This window comes from Vipera berus, assembly GCF_964194415.1.
Source record: "Vipera berus genome assembly, chromosome: 2".
NCBI lineage: Eukaryota > Metazoa > Chordata > Lepidosauria > Squamata > Viperidae > Vipera > Vipera berus.
Window position 1 is genome coordinate 283770038 of NC_138203.1, and position 23473 is coordinate 283793510.

The 23473-nt window shown below is 45.0% G+C and overlaps 2 protein-coding genes across 3 annotated transcripts in view; both read left to right on the top strand.

Moving 5' to 3' along the window:
* Positions 1 to 228: 228 nt before the first annotated feature.
* Positions 229 to 1813, top strand: LOC308663033 (uncharacterized protein; the record flags this gene model as incomplete). The annotated part of the gene is made up of 4 exons (XM_081319176.1): positions 229 to 300; positions 1040 to 1271; positions 1378 to 1704; positions 1770 to 1813. The coding sequence occupies 4 exons, from the start codon at positions 229 to 231 to the stop codon at positions 1811 to 1813; spliced, it is 675 nt and encodes a 224-aa protein (XP_081175302.1).
* Positions 1788 to 23473, top strand: part of TAP1 (transporter 1, ATP binding cassette subfamily B member) — a 28158-nt gene continuing 6472 nt past the window's right edge. Inside the window, exons 1-9 of one of the 2 annotated variants that reach the window (XM_081316023.1) lie at positions 1788 to 1951; positions 9954 to 10068; positions 11375 to 11505; positions 12330 to 12535; positions 13770 to 13967; positions 15907 to 16035; positions 16167 to 16355; positions 19024 to 19197; positions 21997 to 22156. In XM_081316023.1, the coding sequence (XP_081172149.1) occupies positions 1813 to 1951; positions 9954 to 10068; positions 11375 to 11505; positions 12330 to 12535; positions 13770 to 13967; positions 15907 to 16035; positions 16167 to 16355; positions 19024 to 19197; positions 21997 to 22156 (1441 nt within the window). In that variant the 5' untranslated portion in view covers positions 1788 to 1812. Of the gene's footprint in view, positions 1952 to 9953; positions 10069 to 11374; positions 11506 to 11654; positions 12536 to 13769; positions 13968 to 15906; positions 16036 to 16166; positions 16356 to 19023; positions 19198 to 21996; positions 22157 to 23473 lie in introns of those variants that run through there. The other variant, XM_081316022.1, reaches the window with a different exon arrangement.

Below are 23473 nucleotides of genomic sequence, written 5' to 3' on the forward strand. Positions count from 1 at the left end.
TTGCCATTGCCTCCTTCCTAGGGCTGAGAGAGAGTGACTGGCCCAAGATCGCATAGCTGGCTTCCTCCCTAAGGCTGGATTAGACTTCAGAGACCCCACTTCCTATCAGGTGCCTTAACCACTACAAACTGGTTCTCGTCACTTCTTTGGATCCTAACAAAGATCCCGTGTAACTGGGAACTGTGGCGGGGGCGGGGATGTCCTTGAGGGGCGGTCAAAAGAGTCAAAATGGCGGCCTCGCCTTTCGAAACTTCGCCTTTTTTCAACGGAGGCTTTTTCTTCTTCGAAGCCAACGTGCTGGTTAGCTTTTGTTTTTAAAGACATCCCGTCTAACTCTTCTGTCGATGCAGGAAGGCAAGAGTGTCTCTGAACTGCTACAGAGGGCACACAAATCCCTTACCGAGGACTCGACCCGGAAAGTTGGGAGGAACCGGGACGGCGGCCAGCGCGCTTCCAAGTAAGAGGGCGCGGATAGCGGGCCAAGATCTGATACGCGTGGGCACGTGTGTATGCGCGGAACAAGACACCGCGGGGCTCAAGCTCTGCACGAAAAGGCCAGGGCTGGGAGAGGAAGTTGCGTGTCAAGTTTGAGAAACACTGAGCGGCAGCATCCTCTCCCTCTCCCACCCCTCCCCTCCCCATTTTTCCTCGACCGCATTCCTGCATCGCTTTTACTCTTTGCCTAACCTATTTTTAGTGGGACGAAGCTACACCTGTGGAGCAACCGGCCTGCCTGGAGCCAGCCTTCTCTGGAAATCCCCTAACATCTCCCCCGTTCTCCTCACCGCCTCTCTCCGCCCGCGGATGTCTGGCTTTGTTTTCTCCGATTTTTTTACTTTCACTTTCGGCTTCCGAGAAAGCAGCTGCTTCTAAGCGAAGCGCCGCGGCCGGGGTGGTTTCCAGAGCCGTCCGGGAGATACGCCAAGGGTCGCCTTTCGGCCACCGGCCGCCCGCCCCCTCCGTTCAGTTTGACGCGGCTGCCGTGCGCGGAGGAGCTCTCTTATATCCGTTTCTCGAGTCACTCGCGCTTTCTCCACAGGCAGCTCTGCAAACCGGGAAGCGCCGGGCGGCGGCGGCGGCGGCTGGACTCCGCGAGAAGCGCTTCCAAACGGCCCGTAAGTCGGTTCAGTTTGAGGCGGCTGCCGTCCGCGGAGGAGCTCTCTTATATCCTTTTCTCGAGTCACTCGCGCTTTCTCCACAGGCAGCTCAGCAAACCGGGAAGCGCCGGGCGGCGGCGGCTGGACTCCGCGAGAAGCGCTTCCAAACGGCCCGTAAGTCGGTCCTTAGCAAAGCCGGGGGCCCCCCACTCCTTCTTTCCGCTTCGCTCCTCTCTCTCCGTTGCTCTCATTTGTTTTCTTTCCTTCCCTTTCTCGCCAGGGCTTCTTCCAGCACCCGAGGCGCTGCTCGAGCGAATTTGCGGCAAGCTCCGTTTTTGCCCGTCTAAGAACCGGCGCGATGAAGCCGGCCTTGTGGTCCTGGGTCGCCCTAGGGATGCTGCTGGATTTCCTGGCCCTCCACTCGGCTTGGAGGTGGAGGCCCTCGCCTTCGGGGAACCCTCTGGCTTTCTTATGGGCCCTCGCCGTGGGGCGCTGCGTGTCGCTTGCCCTCGCAGGGGGCACCCTCGCCCGCTCCGGAGAGGCCAAGCTTCCCTGGAAGCTGTTGCTGCAAGGCGCCTTGGTCCTCTCCTTCCAGATGCCCGGCTACGTCAGCCTGCAGTACCTCTACCAGCCGGAAGGGGGCGCCCTGGAGCTGGCCTACTGCTGGGGCAGGAGCGACATCCTTGCCCTCAACTACCTGGTGTTGGGGTTGGTGATGCTGCTCCTCTTCCCTTGGGGGCCCAGAGGAACAGAACAGAGGACCTCGGCCTCCTTTGGGCGCCTCATCGCCTGCCTGAGGCCAGAGGCGCTGTGGTTTGTGGCCATGATGGTGCTTATGGTGATCTCCTGCATGGGTAAGTGGACCTTTGGAGGGGGCAGATGTGATCCTTACCCTCACCTTCACAATCGACAGAGAGTTTCGACAAGGCCTTATGTCGATAGTCCTCGAATTACAGTTCTTCATTTGGCGAACATTTGAAGTTGCAAATAGCACTGAAAAAAAGTGACTTTAGCAGCCGGTCCTCGCACTTCCGACCGTCGCAACAACCCTAAGTCAAAATCTGGGTGCCTGTCAACCAGACGTTGTGGGTGCTTCATCGCTAGAAGTTTCTAAGAAGAGACCTGGCAGCCACTTGTCTGAAGTGGTACAGAGCAGGGGTAGGCAACCTTGGCTCTTTTAGGACTTGTGGACTTCAATACCCAGAATTCCTGAACCAGCCGTGCTGACTCAGGAATTCTGGGAGTTGAAGTCCACAAGTCGTAAAAGAGCCAAGTTTGCCTACCCTTGGTACTATAGGGCAGGGGTGTCAAACTCAATTTCATTGAGGGCCGCATCAGCATTGGGCTTGCCCTCAGGGGGCCGTGTGGGTGTGGCCTGGGAGGGTGTGGCCTACTGGGTGGGCATGGCTAGAGTGCGTATGGCCTACTGGGTGGGCATGGCCAGCTCTACATCGTTCACATCAAGGGTGCCTATAGGGCCCTGGGCAGGAGTGGGACAGATCTGAGGGTCTCTGGCAGAAGGAGGGTCTCTAGGCCAGGGCCAAGGCAGTGGGGGCCGTTCCCTCACTGTTTCCAGGATGGCTTTGCAGGCCGCATGAAACCACTTTGCGGGCCTTGTGTTTGACATGTCTGCTATAGGGTCTCCTATTTGAGCAGCGGGCTGGACTAGAAGACCTCCAAGCTCCCTTCCAGCTCTATGCTGATTCTGATTCTGATTCAGCCTGTATTAACAGTGACTGCAGCATCCTGGGGTCATTTGATCATCATTATATTACCTTCCCAGCCAGCTTCGGAAAAAGCAAAGTCAGCAGCAGAAACAGGATGCATTTAAGCACTGCGATTCATTTAACAAATGCAGTGATTTGCTTAACAACCAGGCCGGTAAAATATGGCGTGAGTGACTCATTTAACCACACCTTGCTTAGAAATGGAAATTCTGGTCCCTGTTGTGCCTGTAAAACTAGGACTACCTGTGTTAAGGATTTGTTGCAGGGAGAGTAAAAAAAAAAAAGTCAAAATGGCGGCAAGCAATATATGATCAGAGTCCTGCCCTCTCCATTTTTTAATTGCATGAAGAGCATCTATGAAAAAGAGTTAGTGTTGTGGTCTTTTTTGACTCTGCTTGCATTAAATATCTACTTAAAATTCTAATGGGGGGAAAAAACAAAGACATCCCAATGCAGTCATTCACACACACACACACACACACACACACACACACAGAACCAACCCAAAAATTCTACTCTAAATTGATTCCAACCAGTCTTCTGTTATATGGCTGCATTTGGGAGAGTTATATTTTGTTTTTCAAAAAAATAAAAAATAAAGAAGCAGGTGTCCTAATACACATAGATGCCTTTTTTCTGTTTCTCATCTCATCCTGTGTCAGACATGCAGGAACTAGAAAGGGGGAAATTATTAATTTAAATTTAAAAAAGATTTTTTCAACTTAATAACAACATAGATTGATATAGCTCAGGGGCAGGCAACCTTGGCTCTCTTATGACTCATGGACTTCAACTCCCAGAATTCCTGAGCCAGCCATGCTGAGGAGAAAGGGAGAGGTTTCCATGCTGAGCCATGCTGGCTCAGGAATTCTGGGAGTTGAAGTCTACGAGACATAAAAGAGCCAAGGTTGCCTACCCCTGATATAGCTCTAGCCCAGGGGTAGAGCTTGACTCTTTTCTGACTTGTGGACTTCAACTCCCAGAATTCCTGAGCCAGCCATGCTGGGAAATGAAGTCCACAAGGAATTCTGGGAATTGAAGTCCACAAATCATAAAAGAGCCAAGGTTCCGTACATTGATCCCAGGGAGATTTCCAACCAGCAAGTCTTCTTTCAGTGTGCATGTCGGTCCCGGGGGGGCCACTCTACAAGATAAGATAGTTGTTTTAATAAGGGGCACATTCACAGTAAATATCTTTGCCCCCAGGATAAAACCCTCATTTTAACATTTAGCCAATGTTAGTGCTTCATCTATTTAAAACTCTCCAAATCCTCCTCTGAGCCTCTAGGCAACTCCCCAAGGGGTTCTATCCAATTATGAAGGTGTTCAACTTGAATTTTCCATCTTTTAAACCGTTCTGTTGTAACCGAGCAATCTAAAAAGCTCCTTCTGTTGATATTTAAGAATGTCCAAAATTGAAATGGCTTCTTTCAAAAAAAAAAGGGGGGGGGGCAGAGAGTTAATGGAGCCTGAGGTGAAGGTAGAGGTGTCCTATTGTTATTGTGGCTTTTTAGGCCCTTGTCTTGATTTTTTTTTCTCCTGTACTATAATGGATTTTGAATTTCTTTCGTTTTTATCTTGATTGCGTAGGGCAGAGGTCCCCATCCTTTTGGACACCAGGGACCAGTTACGTGGAGAGAGATTTGTCCATGGACCGGAGGGGGTGTGATTTCGTGTGCTGCCTGCATCCTGCGGATGGGGCTTTGATTGTTTGTGTCGGCCCACTTTCAGGCATGCCGCGGCCCAGTACCAGTCCACGGACTGGGGGTTGGGGACCCCCGGCCTAGGGACCTGAGCAGCCAGATAAACATGGCTTCATAAATAAGTAAATAACATTTAGAGGTGGGATTTGGGAGAGAAAAGAAACAGCAAAATTCTACAGTCCCACTCGGAAGTAGCTAGCGTACAAAAATTATCGCCCTGGTTCTCGGCAGAAATATCTCATCGAAATGAGAAAAACATTGATGCTTCATTGCAGCCCAAGCCCCACCCATTTCACTCATGGAGGTGATGTCATCATGCACCTACTTCCGTTGTGACAATGCAATGTTACTTTTAGGTTTTGCTTAACAACTAGACAATAACAGAGTTGGAAGAGACCTTGGACATCTTCTAATCCAGGCATCCCCAACCCCAGGTTCATGCACCAGTACCGGGCTACGGGATTCCAGAAACTGGTCCACACAAACAAGTGAAGCCCCATGAGCAGGATGCAAGCAGCACACAAAACCACGCTCCTTCCTGGTCTGCAGGAAAACCTCTTTCCACCAACAGGTTGCTGCTGCCCAAAAGGTTAGGGGGGGCACCGTATCTAGTCCAAACCCCTGCTTAAGCAGGACACCCTATACCAGGGGTGTCAAACTGCCGCCCCGCAGGCCGGTTTCATCATACATAGGCCACGCCCACCCCAGCTCCAACAATGCAAAAAAAAAACCTCAACGATATTTCGCGACACATCACATGATGCGGCGAGTTTGACACCCATGCCCTGTGCCATTTCAGACAAATGGTGGCCCAATCTCTTCTTAAAATGACCCAACCAGAAAATAAGCCCTAGCATGATTTTTTCAGGATGCTCGTAACACAAGCCCCACCCCAAAAATAAACCCCGGTTAAGATTGTCAGCCAGATGTATGCATTTAGTACCGTATTTCCCTGAATATAAACCTTAACCAGGAAATAAGCCCTAATGCGTCCTTTGGAGCAAAAATTAATATAAGACCCGGACTTATTTTCAGGGCAATACGGGTCCAACTGGTTGCAGCATCCCATAGTCACATGTTTGCCATTTGCTACATGTTTTTTGGGGGAAAAACTCCCATTATCTATGCTAGATTTATACAACCACACAGTTCATTTAATAACCACATAATTCACTTAATAAATCATCACAAAAGATTGACTAAGCACTAACATTGGCTAAATCATCACGAGAGGTCATCACGAGACCCATCTAACAATCATAGCTTGTGACCCAAATTCCTGGCTCAATTTTAGCGGTAAGTTTAGTATTTAATTCTTCCTCTCCTCTTTGCTTATCCTACATGGGGATTTCCGAACTTATGGAGGCAACTGTTCCCAGAATCCATAGCTGTTTTTTCGTTTTTATTTTATGGAGGACTTTAATCCAAAACCCAGTAAAAACAGCCAGAGAGAGTTGTGGCTGCAGAACTGGTTTCTACAGTCGGGCAAAGTTAAGATAAAGATAATAGAAAATCGTTTTTCTCTTTTTACACGTTGGAACAAAAACACGCCGCGATGGTGTGATCATTTTTTTATTTTTTTAAAACCACATTTTACATGCATTCCTGCACCTAAAGGTAGTCCTTGACTTACGACCACAATCGAGTCCAAAGTTTCTGTTGTTAAGTGAGACATTTGTGAAGTGAGTTTTGCCTCCTTTTACGACATTTTTTGCACAGTTGTTACATGAATTGCTGCAGTTGTTAAGTTAGAAACCCGATTTTGTTGAAGTGAATCTGGTTTCCCCATTCACTTTGCTGGTCAGAAAGTTGCAAAAGGGGATCAAGCAGGACCGTTGGGGATGCTGTAAAAGCTGTAACTGAAAAATGGTTCGAAAGTCAGGGTGGTTTTTTTTAGGGCTGTTGTAAATTTGAATGGTCACTAAATGAACCCTTGCAATTCAAGGAACCACCTGTGTATGCAGAAACTTGAAATGTGGTATTGAAAAGACAGCTTTCGTTGCGTCGAATGGGGGAAATGGTGTTTTTTAGGCGTAGCAAAACCGAAAATTCTTTTTTAGAAAAAAAACTTTTATTGGTTTTCTAATTTTACATTTAAGTATTTGAAAAGCCGCATGGCGGCTGGGTTAATCGATAATACCACGACATGCAAGTATCTTTAGTGCAAATCTCAAGCTGTTACATTACATTTTTCCTCTCTTTTCCCCTTTGTATTTACTGTCTCCTATTTAAACTAATACCATTCTTATTAATTCAATTAGATACAAATGACATTCTTACATTTATCAATAATTATTATTTTAACATTCACTTTATAGACAATCAATGTCCTAATTATTTTCCCCAGTTTTTAATTTCCCATTAATATTTAACTTAACATTTAATATTTCTACGGTATTTTCCGGCGTATAAGACGACCCCCTACTTTTAAGAAGTTTTTCAAGGTTTTTTGTCTTATACGCCGGAAAATACGGTAGTTTCCAGGTTTTAAGTAACCAAAACTCCCATTATCGCAATACATCACAGTCTAATATTCAGAATACATATCTATTTGAACATATATTTCTCACCATCTTACATCAACTAATTAATAATACGATGTAGCATTCTTATTTCCTATTAATTTCCAAACATCTTGAATTTAGTAACCAAATTTTCTCTTGCTTCAGCGTCAAATACTTCCTCTCTTTTTCTCTTAATATCTATTATCTCGTGTTTAAGCTAATGCAGTTTTTATTATGCCAGCTAAGTAAAAACATGTTTATTACGTTTATCAATATATTTTTAGCTTAAGTATATCTTAATTAGCTTTACATTTAACCTTTACAAACAAATCAATATTCAAATTTAAGTTTTAATGTTTATACTTCAAAATTTTAAAATAACCAAAGCTTTCTTTGTCTCACTTCATAACAAAATCTGGTGTTCAAAGTTTCCAGGAAAATTCTAACACATTGCAGAAATCATTCAAGGACGCTTCTAACGGCGGCTGTCTGTTGACTTGCAGTGTTGTGTGCCCTTTGCTATTTCTGACCTCATTCTCAACCGAAATTAGGCTCAGGAAAAGAGCTGTGGCATGCTTGCACAGACAGGCCTCGTTTCCACATTCCAAGGCACGGATGGTTGAAACGGAGGCAGAAACTTTGGAACAGCAAAGGCAATTTGCTAAAATGGCTCTCGCGGAAAACGAGGACTTTGTAAAGAATAATCAGGGTTTTGTAAAGCAAAAGAACTTTCCTACAGGAACTTTCCTACTTCAGAGCTTCTCTCTTCTCCGCTTTCTTTCAGCTGCCGTCCCAGCATCTTTGTTTTAATTTTTCTGTCACTCCCCCACCTCCTCTGAATTTGTCAATTCAAAAATTGACAGATGTCCTCTAATTGCAGGCATTTTTCCTATATCACATTACTCCTGAACGGTTTGCACAAGAGTTGAGCTATTTCTGATTTCCTTTTTATAAATACAACCGGAGTTTTGGGAATGTGATTTTGGATGTCTAGATAGGGCCTCCAATTTTTTTTAAAAAAAAAATTCTTTCAAAGTAACAATTGAAAGCATCCGTAGGGGGGGGGGAAATGGGATTTTTTCCTGGATTTATTTCTGCTTGGGAAAAAGAAAGGAAATGTGATTTTAGTTTGAGCAAAATAAATTAATAAAAATAGCAGTAAAAATTTCCAAGTATCCATACCAAGACGGTAGGAATTTACTTACCTGGTGCACATTTCAAAAAGTATTTTTAAAATGCTTTGAAACTCATAATGTGGATGAAGCCAGCAGAATTTTGCTATTAATTAAAGCAGCCTGTTACTTTTGACCCTGCCACTGCACAACACCGAAAGCCAGAGTGTAGTTGTTTTCAGACGCCCACACAATTCATTCCTTAGTCTTTGCTTAATATTGTCTTTATTCAGGATTGCTGTGTTTTTTTATATATATACTGTGTGGGTTGTTTATTTTGTTTAAGGGAACCAAGAATCTTTTGGATTGCTGCGGAATAGGAATACATTAAATAAATAAAGGAATACATTGAACAGGACTCTTAAATCGGGGACAAGGTTTCTGAAAAATTACCCCTTGCTTTAATAAAGGAAAGCCTGAAACTGTGAGAGGCCCACAGAATTTTTCCTTTTTAAAAAAAAATATATATAACTTGGCTGCTCCCAAAAAGGTGCTTTTTTTCAGGAGGCAACTGGACTTTTTTGTTTTTTTTCTTTGAAGACATTTCGCTTCTCATCCAAGAAGCTTCTTCAGCTCTTGACTGGATGGTGGGAAACGGAAGGATTTATACTCCTTGCAGACAGCCGGTCTTTTGCCTTCTTTTAGAGAGCCATTGAGGCCACTTGGAGGTTTATCTATGTTCTCAGGGTCACCTGAATAGTACAAATATTCTTGGCTGGAGGATGTTTTCTGCCCTGGGTCCCTTCCCTTTTGAAGACTGGGCACAGGCTGTTGGGGATGCGTCTGTGTTGTCTGGATCTCAAAATGAAACGCAAATGGTTTCTGTAGTCTGCAGTGTTTTCTGGAAATCCATTCATATTCCTGCACCGTTCAAAGGAGACTCGTCCCAAAGTGCACAGCTAAATGTCGAAAAGTCTTCAAACAAAAGATCATCAAGGAAAAACAAGAAAAAAGCACCTTTGGGACAACCATGACCTGGCAGATTTGATGATGATGATGATGATGATGATGATGATGATGATGATGATAATAATAATAATAATAATAATAATAATAATAATAATAATATAATATAACAACAACAACAACAACAAAAGTTGGAAGGGACCTTGGAGGTCATCTAGTCCAACCCCCTGCTCAGGCACCCTATATACCATAGACATTTAACTTGGCTGCTCATGTTGATGAGAAGGCCTGCTAGGAAAAATGTACTTGCTTGCAATTCTCTTCTCCTTTCTTCACCCAACTGCAGCTTTCATGGTCCTTTACAAATACCGGTAGTCCTCAGCTTATGAGAATTCATTTAGTGACCGCTCAAAGTTACAACGGCACTGAAAAAAAATGATTTACTACCATTTTGGACACTTATGACCGTTGCACCGTTCCCCAGTGTCACGTGATCAAAATTCCGATTCTTGGCAACTGACTCATATTTATGACGCTTGCAATGGGAATGTTGGGCTTCATTGCGGTCATAAGTCAAGGACTTCCTGTGTTTAGTGGTGGGATTCAAATATGTGAACAGCTGGTTCCCTGTCTGGATGCCGTTTCCAGAAGTCCATTCTGGGCCTGGGCAACAAAAAATTAGCTACTCTCTTCTCTCTCTCTTCTCTCTTCTTTCTCTCTCTCTCTCTCTTTCTCTCTCTCTCTCTCTCCTCTCCTCTCCTCTGTCTCTTCTCTCCTCTCTCTCTTTCTCTCACACACACACCTACACACAATCACTCAATCTCTCTCAATCTCTGTCTTTCAGGGGAGATGGCAATTCCATATTATACTGGGCAAGTGACGGACTTGCTCATAAGCAAGAAAGGAGCCTCGGCCTTCATGGATGCTCTGTACATGATGACTTTTTTCACTCTGGCCAGGTATGATGGGGTTTGGGGGTTTTTTCCCAATGCAAATTTGCACCAAACTATTTCTGCCTATTTCTAACCACTGCACGAATCAATCTGCAGTATGGTTGGAAATTAGCAAATTTTGCAATGCATTTTAGTCACAATAGCAGGGAAAAGTTGGATCACAAACGAATACATTTGGAAATGTTCTCATTGCTTCCGGATTTTGTGCTTGGAATTAAAAATATATATATATGCAACTTTGATTTTGTTTTTCCTAATTAGCTAGGATTATTTTTATAGAAGGGACACGGTGGCTCAGTGGGTTAGGGTGCTGAGCTTGTCGATCAGAAGGTCGGCAGTTTGGCGGGTCGAATCCTGAGTGCCGCGTAGCAGAGTGAGCGCCTGTTACTCGTCCAAGCTTCTGCCAACCTAGCAGTTCGAAAGCACGTAAAAATGCAAGTAGAAAAATAGGGACCACTACGGTGGGAAGGTAACAGTGTTCCGTGCGCCTTTGGCGTCTAGTCATGCCGGCCACATGACCACGGAGACGTCCTCGGACAAGCGCTGGCTCTTCGGCTTTGAAACGGAGATGAGCCCCAGCCCCTGGAGTCAGAAACGACTAGCACGCATGTGCGGGGGAACCTTTACCTTTACCTTTATTTTTATAGAAATGGCTTGTACGTGCTGTTGTATAAAAATAAAAAAGTTGCGGTTGTAACGTTGCTTATCTTCTGCTGTGCTAAAGAGAGCCGGAAGTTGGTGTCTTTTTCTTGTCTACACCATTTTTTTTCCCTTGCTCTTCCTCGCCCTCCTCCTAGTTTTCTATTATTCTTTTTGAATTTCTCTTTGTATTTTATATTTTGATGGACCAATAAAAACCGTGACAGGTAAAAGAACATGTATCCTGAGGTAATGATCTCTGTGATGAATTTTGAATTTTGCAAAATTTTGCAAAACGGCGACCCTGGGATTGCCAAAAGAAAAAAAAAGGCAAACCAAGGCTGTCCGTCTCTTGACTACAGCAGGGGATAAAATGGGTAATGGGGAGGGGAGATATATTTATTTATTTATTTATTTATTATATTTTTATACCGCCCTTCTCCCGAAGGACTCAGGGCGGTGTACAGGGCAATAAATACAAAACAGGATACGAAAGTTAAAAACGATTAAATAAATGCCCAAGGTTAAAACAATAATTAAAACATATTTAAAACCCCAACCCTAACCCATATAAGGGGGGAAAGAGGTGAAAATGAGGCAGGTAGAAGAAAAAAAATGGAGAGAGCTAAAGATGGAGTCATGATGGATATGGATTTTTTTTTATTCCTCTCAGTGCTACAACAGAGTTTCTCTGCGACTTCCTGTACAATACGGTTATGAACCGATTTCACACCCGTTTCCAGGGCTCCGTCTTCAGGTCCGTCCTGCGCCAGGAGATCGGCTTCTTCAGCGCTAATCGAACAGGTAGAGAATCCGCAGTTCCCTTCGTTGTTTCTCTACTTAGAAGCTGCCTTTCTGATCCAACTTTCACTCAAGGCTGCAAGCCAAAAATACAGGAATAAAAATGCTATCACCTATAACACTTCGGTAAATAATTTAAAGATACTGTGCGTTATAATACAATTCACCTGCTCTAGCTGTGAGTCAGGGCATAAATCTCTTTTCGAAAGCAATTTGAAAGAAAAGGACTTTGTACATGTAACCGCTTTGAAGAATATCAGAAGCTGCTTGGTATCCTTTTTTTTTCCTTTTTTCCGTTTTTAAACTTTTTTTTTCTTTCCTTTCCCTTTTTGCTCTCCCCTTGCTTTCCTTTTCTTTTTTCTCCTTTATTAGTTTGTATAAGTTTTTCTCTTCTTTTTTAAGTTGTAATAGTAAAATGTATATTTTAAAAAATCCTTTAAAAAAGGATGCCCAATATTACACAGATTTTGCACGAAGGGGAATTGTCTTAGGGAAAAAGTACTACTTCCCCTTCTACTACAGAGAGAACTGTATAGGTTTTAAACTGCTCCCACTACCTGATCAATTAAAGTCTGAGCATTTGCAAGAAAAAGAGAAGGAGAGAGAGAGACGGGGAGGCACAGAGAGAGAGAGAGAAAGAAAGAGGAAGGAAGGAAGGAAGGAAGGAAGGAAGGAAGGAAGGAAGGAAGGAAGGAAGGAAGAAGGGATGGGGCAGTCAGTCCCACAGATGGGCACCAAAACGAACAGGAGAGGCAAAGGCCGCAGCTCGTGCGGGCCTTCCCCAACTGACAGCTTTTCCGATGGGCTTGTTCTTCTTGGCGTCTCAGGTGACATCACTTCCCACATCTCGTCCGGCATCGATACCATGAGCGAAGCCCTCTCGCAAGATCTCAGCCTTTTGATGTGGTACCTGCTCCGAGGCGTCTGCTACTACGCCATGATGCTGTGGATCTCTGTGCCTTTGACCTTATTTGCCACTATGGCCCTGCTCTTCATCCTGCTGTTGCCGAAACTCACGGGGGACTTCTACCAGGTGACCAAAGGGTGGGGTGATTCAAAGGTCCCTTCCAGCCTCACTCAAGGGGTGCTGTGGGGGAGAGGCCCATGGGCCAGTTCCCCAGAGGCTGCTGAGGAGGGCGGTAGAAATACTGTTTATTTCTATTAAAACCCTAGTAAGGCCACAACTGGAATACTGCAGCCAATTTTGGTCACCATGTCACAAAACAGATGTTGAGACTTTGAAAAAAATTCAGAGAAAAGCAACTAAGATGATCCAAGGCCTAGAGACTAAAACATACGAAGGACGGCTGCGGAACTTGGGTTTGGCTAGTCCCGTGGTGGGGAACCTATGGCATGCGTGCCACAGGTGGCACGCAGAAGTCTCTCTGTGGGCATGTGTGCTGTCACTCCAGTCCTAGGCCTTCAGCTGGGTTTTATAAAACCTTTTTGCTTTAGGCCTCCACTGCTGTGTGCAAAAAACCCAAAAAAGTTCAATCAATCAATTAATTTCAACTTCTCACGGGGAAAAAAAAGATCTCACAAAGTTGGAATTGATTCATTGAATTTTTTAGTCCCACTGAGTTTGCCATTACCACCGCAGCCACACCCACCCAATGTGCCACACCCACCCAATGGGCCACATCCACCCGGCACCCGAAGATGTATAAGTGGGTTTGGGGCTGTAGTTTGTCGGATGCCTCCTCCTCTGTTGAGAGAGGGCTGTCCAGTTTTGACAAAGATGGCCTCTTTCAAAGACCCATGAAAGAGGGGTCAAAGAGGCCATCTTTGTCAAAACTGAACAGCCCTCTCTCAACAGAGGGGGAGGGATACGACGTCATCTATCTCCAGTCTACAACACAGCCCTTTCAACAGTTCCAAGAAGGCTCCACACCCATTTGCACTACTCAGGTGACCCTGGAGACACGGAGAAGCCTCCAGGTAACTTAACTCACTGAAAGAATGCGAAAGAATGGCTGTCTGCAAGGAGTATAAATCCTTTCATTCCCCACCAACCAGTCAGAATTGAAGAAGCTTCATGGAATGAGAAGCAAAACGTCTTCAAAGAAGAACAAGAAAGTCCAGTTGCCTCCTGGAAAAAGCATCTTTGGGATAGTTTCATTAATTTTCCCATTTACTCACTTCCAAAGTTTCAATAGAGTTGATTACAAAGTTTGGAGGTTCACATTGAGCACCTTTAACCTAATCCATTTTGGACATACTTTGTTATCTTTCCTCTTTCTCTTTTCTCTATTTCTCTCTCCTTCCAGAGTTTGGCCACGCAGGTCCAGGAATCCTTAGCCAAGGCTAACGAAGTTGCAATGGAGACCTTCCAGGCCATCTCCACCGTTCGCAGCTTTGCCAACGAGGACGGAGCGGCTGACCGCTACGAAAAGAAGTTGCAAGAGACCTACAGGCTCAACAAGAAGGAGGCCTTGGCCTACGCTGTCTCCCTAGGGGTTCCTGAGGTAAAGATGCAGACCTGGGTGGAGAGGCTGGGAGCAACGCTTGGGGCTCCTTGGAGGGTGAGGTGGCGCGGGTTGCACAACTTCGGTCACCCAAAGGATGATGCCAGATTTTGTGTGACACGTGGGAGATTTGTGCCTCCAGAGCGAGTGGGGCTGAGTATTTTGGATAGATTTAGATTTAGATTTAGATTTAGATTTAGATCTACCATCCATTTATCTATCTATCATCTATATCTATCATCTATCTACCTATATCTGTCTGTCTGTCTCTCTTTCTCTCTCTATTGAAGTATCTATGTATAATCTATATCTATCTATCTACCTCTCTTTCTATCATCTATCTATCATCTATCTACCTCTGTATGTGTGTGTGTGTGTGTGTGAGAGACAGAGAGAGAGAGACAGAGAGAGGATTTAATTAAGGCACTTACTTTATTTATTTTTATTTTTACTTTCCCTCTTAAACCTACCGGGTGTTCTGTTCCAACCTATGACCGGCCCTGTTTATATGACAGGGACAACCCCTTTTTTCTTTTGACATATCAATAGGCTGGAAAAAACCCAAACCAAATTTATTTACAGTTCCAAAATGATAAAGTCTTTCAAACAAAAAAAGCAGCAGAATATTTTCTTCAATAAATGATTCAAAACATCAAAAAAGAGTCAAACAACAAACAAGAGTCAAACAGATTAGCAAGAACACACCAGGGTTCTCTTTGAATGTCCATGAATGGTTTCCTTCAGCAACCAGCACCACCCACACCTTCCCCTTTTATTATCTGTCCCAAGGCGTGGCTTCTCAATGCCTTCTCCTCTTTGCACTGAGTTGCCTCATTGATTTTCTCTACTCTGGTCTGCTGGATTGCCTTCTGCTTCTAGCATCTCTGAACAGATTCAGCTGTGACTCCTCTGAATCCAACACCTCCTCCTCACACAGCTGAGCCTCATGAGGAACACGACTTGAGGGGCCAGGCTGAGAGTCTTGCAGTGCATCAGAGCCTCCCTCCGACACGGAAGTCTCTCCAAATTCCTCCTCCCCCTCAGATTCCTCGGACTCAGCTGCTAGGAGCACAGGCTGACACTGAATAACAACACCGAGCTATGCTAAAATCTCTGGCACTGTCTCTGATGTAGGGCAGGGGTCCCCAAACCTGGTAGCTTTAAGACTTGTGGACTTTATCACCCAGAATTCCTCAGCCAACATGGCTAGCTGAGGAATTCTGGGAGTTGAAGTCCACAAGTCTTAAAAGTTGCCAAGGTTGGAGACTTCTGGTATAGGGGATTAAGATACTGGGGTAGAAAAATTAGGAAACTGTGAGTGTTAGTCCTGCCTGAAGCCACAGTTGGGCCAGGCCGTCTCTCTCAGCACAGAGAAGAAGCAGGCAATGGCAAAGAAGACATCTGGAGCTTGTTAGTTGCCAGGAATTAAGACTGATTCAAATACACAAAAAAATCTTACAACTGTAGGAGCCTGGGTAGATAATGGAAGCAGGCAGCATGCTGACATGCATTTGCTTCCCTGAGGACGTAGGAGAGAGTTTCACACTAATAAAGGAGAATATTTGTAGCTCAGGTTGAAATGAGGGGTCCCTGGTGCTCTCTGAGCTGGGTTGTTTTCTTGCAGATGTTTCGTTGCCCAACTGAGTAACATCATCAGTTCTAGTGTTCAGTGCTAGTACTGATGATGTCACCTGGTTTGGCTAATGAAACGTCTGCAAGAAAACAAGCCAGCTCAGAGAGCACCAAGGACCCCACAGTCTTCCTCCTCCACTACCTCCTCCTCCACCACCTCCTTCTCCCCCTCCTCTCTGCACACCCCACTCCCTTCTAGTACTGATGATGCCACCTAGTTGGGTAATGAGACGTCTGCAGGAAAACAACCCAGCTCAGAGCACCCCAAGGAGTTCCATGCTAATCCCCAATTTTTTTTCTCCTCCAGATCTTACAACTGATCCTCAAAGTGGGGATTCTCTATTACGGAGGACACCTGGTCACTCAAGGGAAGCTGAGTGGTGGTGCTCTTGTCACCTTTGTCCTACAGGAGGGTGAGCTTTCCACAGTGATGCGGGTAAGTTTTGTGACTGGCCCAGCACTGGGGGAAGAAACTCAGCCTCGGCCTGGAAGCCCAGAAAGGTGTGAAGACACCCCCCCTCAAAATGTGTCCCTCATCTCACCACGCTTGTTTCCTGTGTCTCCTAGGTCCTCGTTTCTTCTTACCCCTCTTTGCAAAAAGCCGTAGGTTCATCAGAAAAGGCTTTTGAATATATGGACCGGACACCCCAAATCAAGCCCTCAGGAACTTTGGCGCCCGCCAATTTAAAAGGAGACATGAAGCTCGAAAATGTTTGGTTCTCCTACCCTAACAATGGCAACTCTCCAGTGCTGAAGGTTGGTGATGGGGACTGGATTCTGAGAAGGGAATCACAATACCTTGGGTGTGGGACCAAGAATGGATATGAAGAGAACTACCTAAGATCAAGTCCCTACCATCCTGTGATCACTTAACTCTTGTTACTGAATAACCCTGATAATCTGGGTTAGGCCAATTCTTAACAGAATAACAGAACTGGAACAGGCCGTGGAGGTCTTCTAGTCCAACCCCCTGCTCAAGCAGGAGATCCTATACCAGGGGTAGGCAACCTTGGCTCTTTTATGACTCGTGGACTTCAACTCCCAGAATTCCTGAGGAATTCAAGTCCACGAGTCATAAAAGAGCCAAGGTTGCCTGTTGTTGTTGTTAGTTGCAAAGTCGTGTCCGACCCATCGTGACCCCATGGACAACATTTCTCCAGGCCTTCCTGTCCTCTACCATCTTCTGGAGTCCATTTAAGCTCACACCTACTGCTTCAGTGACTCCATCCAGCCACCTCATTCTCTGTCGTCCCCTTCTTCTCTTGCCCTCAACCTTCCCCAGCATTAGGCTCTTCTCCAGTGAGTCCTTCCTTCTCACTAGGTGACCAAAGTATTTTGAGTTTCAACTTCAGGATATCGCATTCTAAAGAGCAGTCAGGGTTGATCTCCTCTAGGACTGACCGGTTTGATTGCCTTGCAGTCCAGGGAAAGTTGCCTACCCCTGCCCTAAACCATTTCAAACTAATGGTTGTCCAATCTCTTCTTAAAAATCATTGATGGAGCCCCCACAACTTCTGGAGGACAAGATGAATTTACAAACTAGTCAAATGGGTTGAATTCACACAACTTACTAAGCCAGGTTTAAAGGTAACCCAAGGTTTTCGTCTTGTGGGTCATACATTGACTTGGTCAAGTGTGTTGTGTGAATGCAGCCAGAAAAATCAAAATGTAGCTGAGGTCAGGAGGTGAAACTCCCATTATTTCTCTCCAGGATAGTCGGTGAAACCTGTATGGAAACCTGTAAGGTCTGTAAAAAAAAATAAAGCTTCCTTCAAGACAACTCACAGTGATTTTAAAGATGCATTTGTATTGTTATCTTGGCAACAATGTGGGATGCTTTGTCAACATTCCAGTCTAGCCTACAGCCCTTGGATTTCCTAGTGGTCTCCCGTCCAGGTATTGGCCAGACCCAACCTAGATTAGCTTTTTGAGGTCAGCCAAGGCAGCCTTAGGTCTAACTTGGCTTAATGGGATTTAATTCAGTTTCAATGGTCAGAGATGCTCCATGCCCAATCTGGGAACCCAAGGCCATTTTGTAGTCTTACTCATCTCCATGTTCAGATGCTAGCCAATTGACGCCGTTGTCAGTGCTGGCCAAAGGAGAGAGCATCCAGCAATACATATCAAGGCCGAAAAGTAACTTAGGAAGCAAAGGGGGAGGAGGAAGAGATTTTAGTCCTCTCCTTGTTAATAGTTTCTGCTCAGAGGAAGAAATAAGCCAATAGGCAGCCCAGCAAAGGTGAGGAGAACTGTTCGACGATGGGGCCCTACCGTGAGCTTGCTGCAGTACCGTCCCATCCCATCCCGGCCAACGGTGAAACCAAAACTGCAGAATGAATAAGTGAAGTATTAATACCACTTTACAATGCCTTGGTAAGGCCACACTTGGAATACTACATCCAGTTTTGGTCGCCACAATGTAAAAAAGATGTTGAGACTCTGGAAAGAGTACAGAGAAGAGCAACAAAGATGATTAGTCCAGGGCTTTTCAACCAGTGGTACGGGTACCACCTGTGGTACATTGGCACCTGGCAGGTGGTACGCGACCATCCTAGAAAAATGGTAGCGGGGGAGGGGAATGAGCTGAGTGAAAGACGGCTGGAGCTACAGGGCTGTCAGGGCTCAGTGGAAGCACCAGGATCAGCGCTTCTTTGGGGCTGTCAAGGCTCAGCGGAAGCGCCAGGATCCTGGCGCTTCTGAGACCAGAAGAAGCGCCAATCAGCTGGAACGTTGCAGCACCTCCAGGGTCTTGTGATTTACATTCAGATACTTGGCAACTGATTCATATTTATGATGGTCACAGTGTCCCAGGGTCATGTGAAGTGACCCAAACTTGCTGCAACCACCCAGCAAACGGGGGGGGGAATAAAAACCAAACACCTCCCACCCCACCCCCCACTGCCAATACTCAACAGAAATGCTCACAACAAGGAAAACCTCGGACAGCAGGAAGAGTGCCGCCGGGTGGGCAGGCAGGTGTCTTGCTCGACTGTGGCTTGGGGGGCACTTTTTTCAGTGCCATTGTAATTTCAAACAGTTACTAAGCGAACTGTTGTAAGTCGAAGACTACCTGTAGTTCATTACTTTTTCCTTCTTTTTTTGTTCATCAAGTTTTTGACACCTTGCTCGGCAACTGGTGGTACTCGGATGTTGCCATATCATAAAAATGGTACAATGGGTGAAAAGGTTGAAAAGCCCTGGATTAGGGGACTGGAGGCTAAATCATATAAGGAACAGTTGCTGGAATTGGGTATGTCTAGTTTAATGAAGAGAAGGACAAAGGGAGACATGATAGCAGTGTTCCAATATCTCGGGGGCTGCCACAAAGAAGAGGGAGTCAAGGTATTCTCCAAAGCCCCTGAAGGCAGGACAAGAAGCAACAGATAGTTGGATAGAATTGATACTCGGTGTTCTCTTCTTCCAGGGAGTGTCTCTAGAACTGCGTCATGGTACTGTGACTGCCTTGGTGGGTCCTTCCGGGTGCGGGAAGAGCACGGTGGTGGCCTTGCTCCAGAGATTTTACGAGCCCAAGCAAGGGCAGGTGTTTCTGGACAAAAAAGAGCTGAGCGAATACGAGCATCACTTCCTGCATCAAAAGGTAAGGGATGCGATCTAGTAAAGACAAGTGGCCTAGACAGCTGGTCCTTGTTCTTATGACCCCAACTGAGCCCAGCATTTTTGCCACTAAGCTAGGCAGTTGGCGCTCCATTTTACGACCTTTTTTTGCCGCCATCGCTAAGTGAATCATGCAGTCGTTAAGTAAAGTGGGCTCCCCCCATTGCCTTTGCTTTGGGTAGGTATATACCGTGCGTCCTTGAAAATAAGGCCCAACTGGAAAATCCCTAGCGCTCATAATCGAAGCCCTCCCCAAAATAAGCCCCAGTTAAGATAGTCAGCCAGACCGAGGCATTTAGTACTATATTTTCCAGAATATAAGCCCTAACCGCAAAATAAGCCCTAACGCATCTTGTGGAGCAAAAATGAATCTAAGACTCAGACTCAGGGAAACACAGTGTGTGTGTTTGTGTGTGTTTGTGTGTGTGTGTACGTGTGTGTGTGTGTGTGTGTAAGTTTTTTCCATTCAGATTGGTTTGATCGATGCACCTTTAGGTTTTTGAACTTGCTATATTGCAGTTCTATTATTATGATTTCTTTTGCCTTGCAGCTCCAACCTAGGAGCGTTAAGCGGGGCTCAAGTTGCTACTGCAATACATTGTGTATTCGAATTTCTTTTTGCTGACAAAGAGTTAAAGAGTTAAATGGGAGACTAGAATAGCTATTTCGAGCGTCTTTGCTCTCATCAGCTAGAGCCATACCCTTTGTGGGATTCGAACCTAGGCAGCCTGCATACTAATCATAATAATAGAAGTGCAATATAGCAGTTTTACGGTCTGACTGGAAAAAACTTATACATATATTACCTTGGTCTGGCTGACAAAAGGGGAGGAGAGCCAGTGGCCTAGAGGTTAATACAGCTGCCTAGTATGCAGTATGCAGGCTGCCTATCTTATCTTGTCAGAACCTGGCTGAGAAGGTTAAAAATGATGATCACATGACCCCAGGACAGTGCAACTGTCATAATACATGCAAGTTGTCAAGCACCTGGATTTTGATCACGTGACCATGGGGGGGGGGGAATACCACAGTGGCCATAAGTGTGAAAATTAGCCATAAGTCATTTTTTTCAGTGCTGTTGTAACTTCAGTCAGTAAACAAATATTTCTAATTTGAGAACTACCTGTATTACAGTTTCCAAAGTTGGGGGAATGGGTGTTGCTTTGTTTGGGATCCCCATAAACTAGATAAAATAACATTTATTGTGGGGAGTTTTTTCACTGTAGGCACCCTGGCACACATTAAAAATGAAATACTGTTGCCTACTCTCAAAAGTGTACACATAAATAACAACACAAATATACACATGCTCTCTATGTGTGTGTGTGTGTGTGTGTTTGTGTGTGTGTGTAAATTTTGTTTTTTGGCTTGCTAACAAAGAATAAAGGGAGACAGATATGATCATTTCAAACTTATTTGTTCTCATCAGTCAGCCATACCCTTCTGAGATTCGAACCTGGGCCAACTGAACTTAAGCAGTTGTTTTAACCCTTAGGCCACAGGCTCTCGCTCTCTCTTTGTTAGCTGAGAAGCAAGGGAGATATGTGTTAAATGTTTGTTAAGTATTTAGAATGCAGTTGTTAAGTCCCAAACACGGGACAAATCTTATTTCCTGTTTCAGCCTAACCCAAGGCCATCTACAGGCAGTAGCCACAGCAGTGGCAGCTCATATTTGTGTAAAAAATTTTTTGGCTTGCTAACAAAGAATAAAGGGAGACAGATATGATCATTTCAAACTTATTTGTTCTCATCAGTCAGCCATACCCTTCTGAGATTCGAACCTGCATCTTAAGCAGTTGTTTTAACCCCTAGGCCACAGGCTCTCTCTCTCTCTTTGTTAGCTTAAGACACCAGCCTGAAGATGACGAGTGGGAGCTCGTCGAAACGTCACCAAGACACTATCAATCTTACACGGGAAAAGACCTGAATACGCCAAGACCTACACACACACACACACACACACACACACACAAAAGATTGTGTTGCAATGTGCTGCAGCTGCCAAAAAAGCCAACAGAGTGCTAGGCTGCATTAACAGAGGGATAGAATCAAGATCACATGAGGTATTAATACCACTTTACAATGCCTTGGTAAGGCCACTCTTGGAATACCTCATCCAGTTTTGGTCACCACGATGTAAAAAAGATGTCGAGACTCTAGAAAGAGTACAGAGAAGAGCAACAGAGATGATTAGGGGACTGGAGGCTAAAAAATATAAGGAACGGTTGCTGGAATTGTGTATGTCTACTTTAATGAAGAGAAGGACAAGGGAGGTCATGATAGCAGTGTTCCAATATCTCCGAAGTTGCCCCAACGAAGAGGGAGTCAAGCTATTCTCCAAAGCACCTGAGGGCAGGACAGGAAGCAATGGATGGAAGCTAGTCAAGGAGAGAAGCAACCTAGAACTAAGGAGAAACTGCCTGACTGTTAAAACAATGAACCAGTGGAACAACCTGCCTCCAGAAGCGGTGAATGCTCCAACACTGGAAGTTTTTAAGAAAAGACTGGACAGCCATTTGTCCAAAATGGTATAGGGTTTTCTGCCTGAGCAGGGGTTGGACTAGATGACCTCCAAGGTCCCTTCCAACTTTTATTGTTGTTGTTGTCATCATCATCGTCATCATCATCATTATTATTATTATTATTATTATTATTATTATTATTATTATTATTATTATTATTATTATTAATTATTATTATTATTATTGGGACTGAATCTGGAGGTCCTGCTTCCAAACTGCTTGGAATAATCAAACACCCTGTTATTTTCCCCTCCCGGTAGGTGGCGCTGGTGAGCCAAAATCCCACCCTCTTCGCTCGATCCTTGCATGCCAACGTTGCCTACGGTTTGGAAAACCAAAGTCAAGAGAAGGTGATCCAGGCTAGTCAGCGAGTGGGAGTCCATCAATTCATCTCCACGATGAGCCACGGCTATGACACAAGTAGGGGTCCCACGTGTCTCTGGCAAGGGGTTGGCCGCAGGGTGTCCGGGGCTGATTAAAGAGGGTCACAGGGCAGTTATCAAGGAGCAGAAAACATCTGAGGTGCTTTCCAAGCAAGGTTGTTTTCTTGCAGATGTCTCATCACCCAAATTACGGTAGTCCTTGACTTACAAGTTTGTTTAGTGACTGTTTGAAGTTATGGCGAGACAGGAAAAAAGTGACTTAGGACCATTTCCCACACTTGCCACCTTTTGGAGCCTCCCCACGGTCACGTGATCAAAATTCAGACTGCTTGGCAACCGGCTCATATTCATACTTGTATTTTATGAAGAGCCCTGGTGGCTCTGTCCACAGCCAGCAGTTCAATCCTGACCGGCTCAAGGTTGACTCAGCCTCCCGTCCTTTTCGAGGTTGGTAAAAATGAGGATCAGTTTGTTGCAGGCAGATAGGCTGACTCTGTAAACCAGCAGGCTGCAAACCCAATATGCTGACTCTGTAAACCAGAGGGCTGCAAAGCATTACGAAGCAGTGTATACGTCTTAAGTGCTTTGGCTGTGATGGTCGCCGTGTCCCGGGTTCATGTGATCCCCTTTCATGGCCTCCCGACAAGCAAAGTCAGTGGGGGAGACAGATCCCATGGACAACCACGTTGCTACCTTGGCAGCTGCAGCAATCCACTTAACCACTCTGGCGAGAAAGGTCATAAAATGGAACAGAACTCATTTAACAACTGTCTCACTTAGCAACAAATATGTTGGGCTCAATTGTGGCCTTAGGTTGAGGACGGTGTGTAGGGCAGGTATGGAAACATCTGCAAGAAAACAGCCGTGCTCCAAGTGTACCCAGGACAACCCCCCCCCATTTCAATCCTTTCCCACAGATGTTTTCCTTTATTGGGGGGAAAAAAACATCTGTCTGTGGCTCTGTGGAGCTTTGACCCCAAGGAAGAGGCAGGACTAGGCCTGATGAGTTGCCATGTTCCACCACCCTGACAGCTATCGGACAGGATGGCGAAAAGATTGGAAGAAAACTAGCATAAGGCTGAAGAAAATTGAGGTTTTGACTTATTAGTGAGGATTAAAATAGAATAAGACTCAAATAGACATGATGTGTACTTTGAATATTAGATTTCGTTATGAACTGAGATAAAGAAAACTTTGGTCATTTAAAACTTGGAAGTATCACTATTAAAACTTAAATTTGAATATTGATTTGTTTATAAAGGTTGAACGTAAAAGTAAATAAGATACATATAAAAAAGCTAAGAGAAGCAACGCAGTGGCTCAGTGGGTTAGGACGCTGAGCTTGTCGATCAGA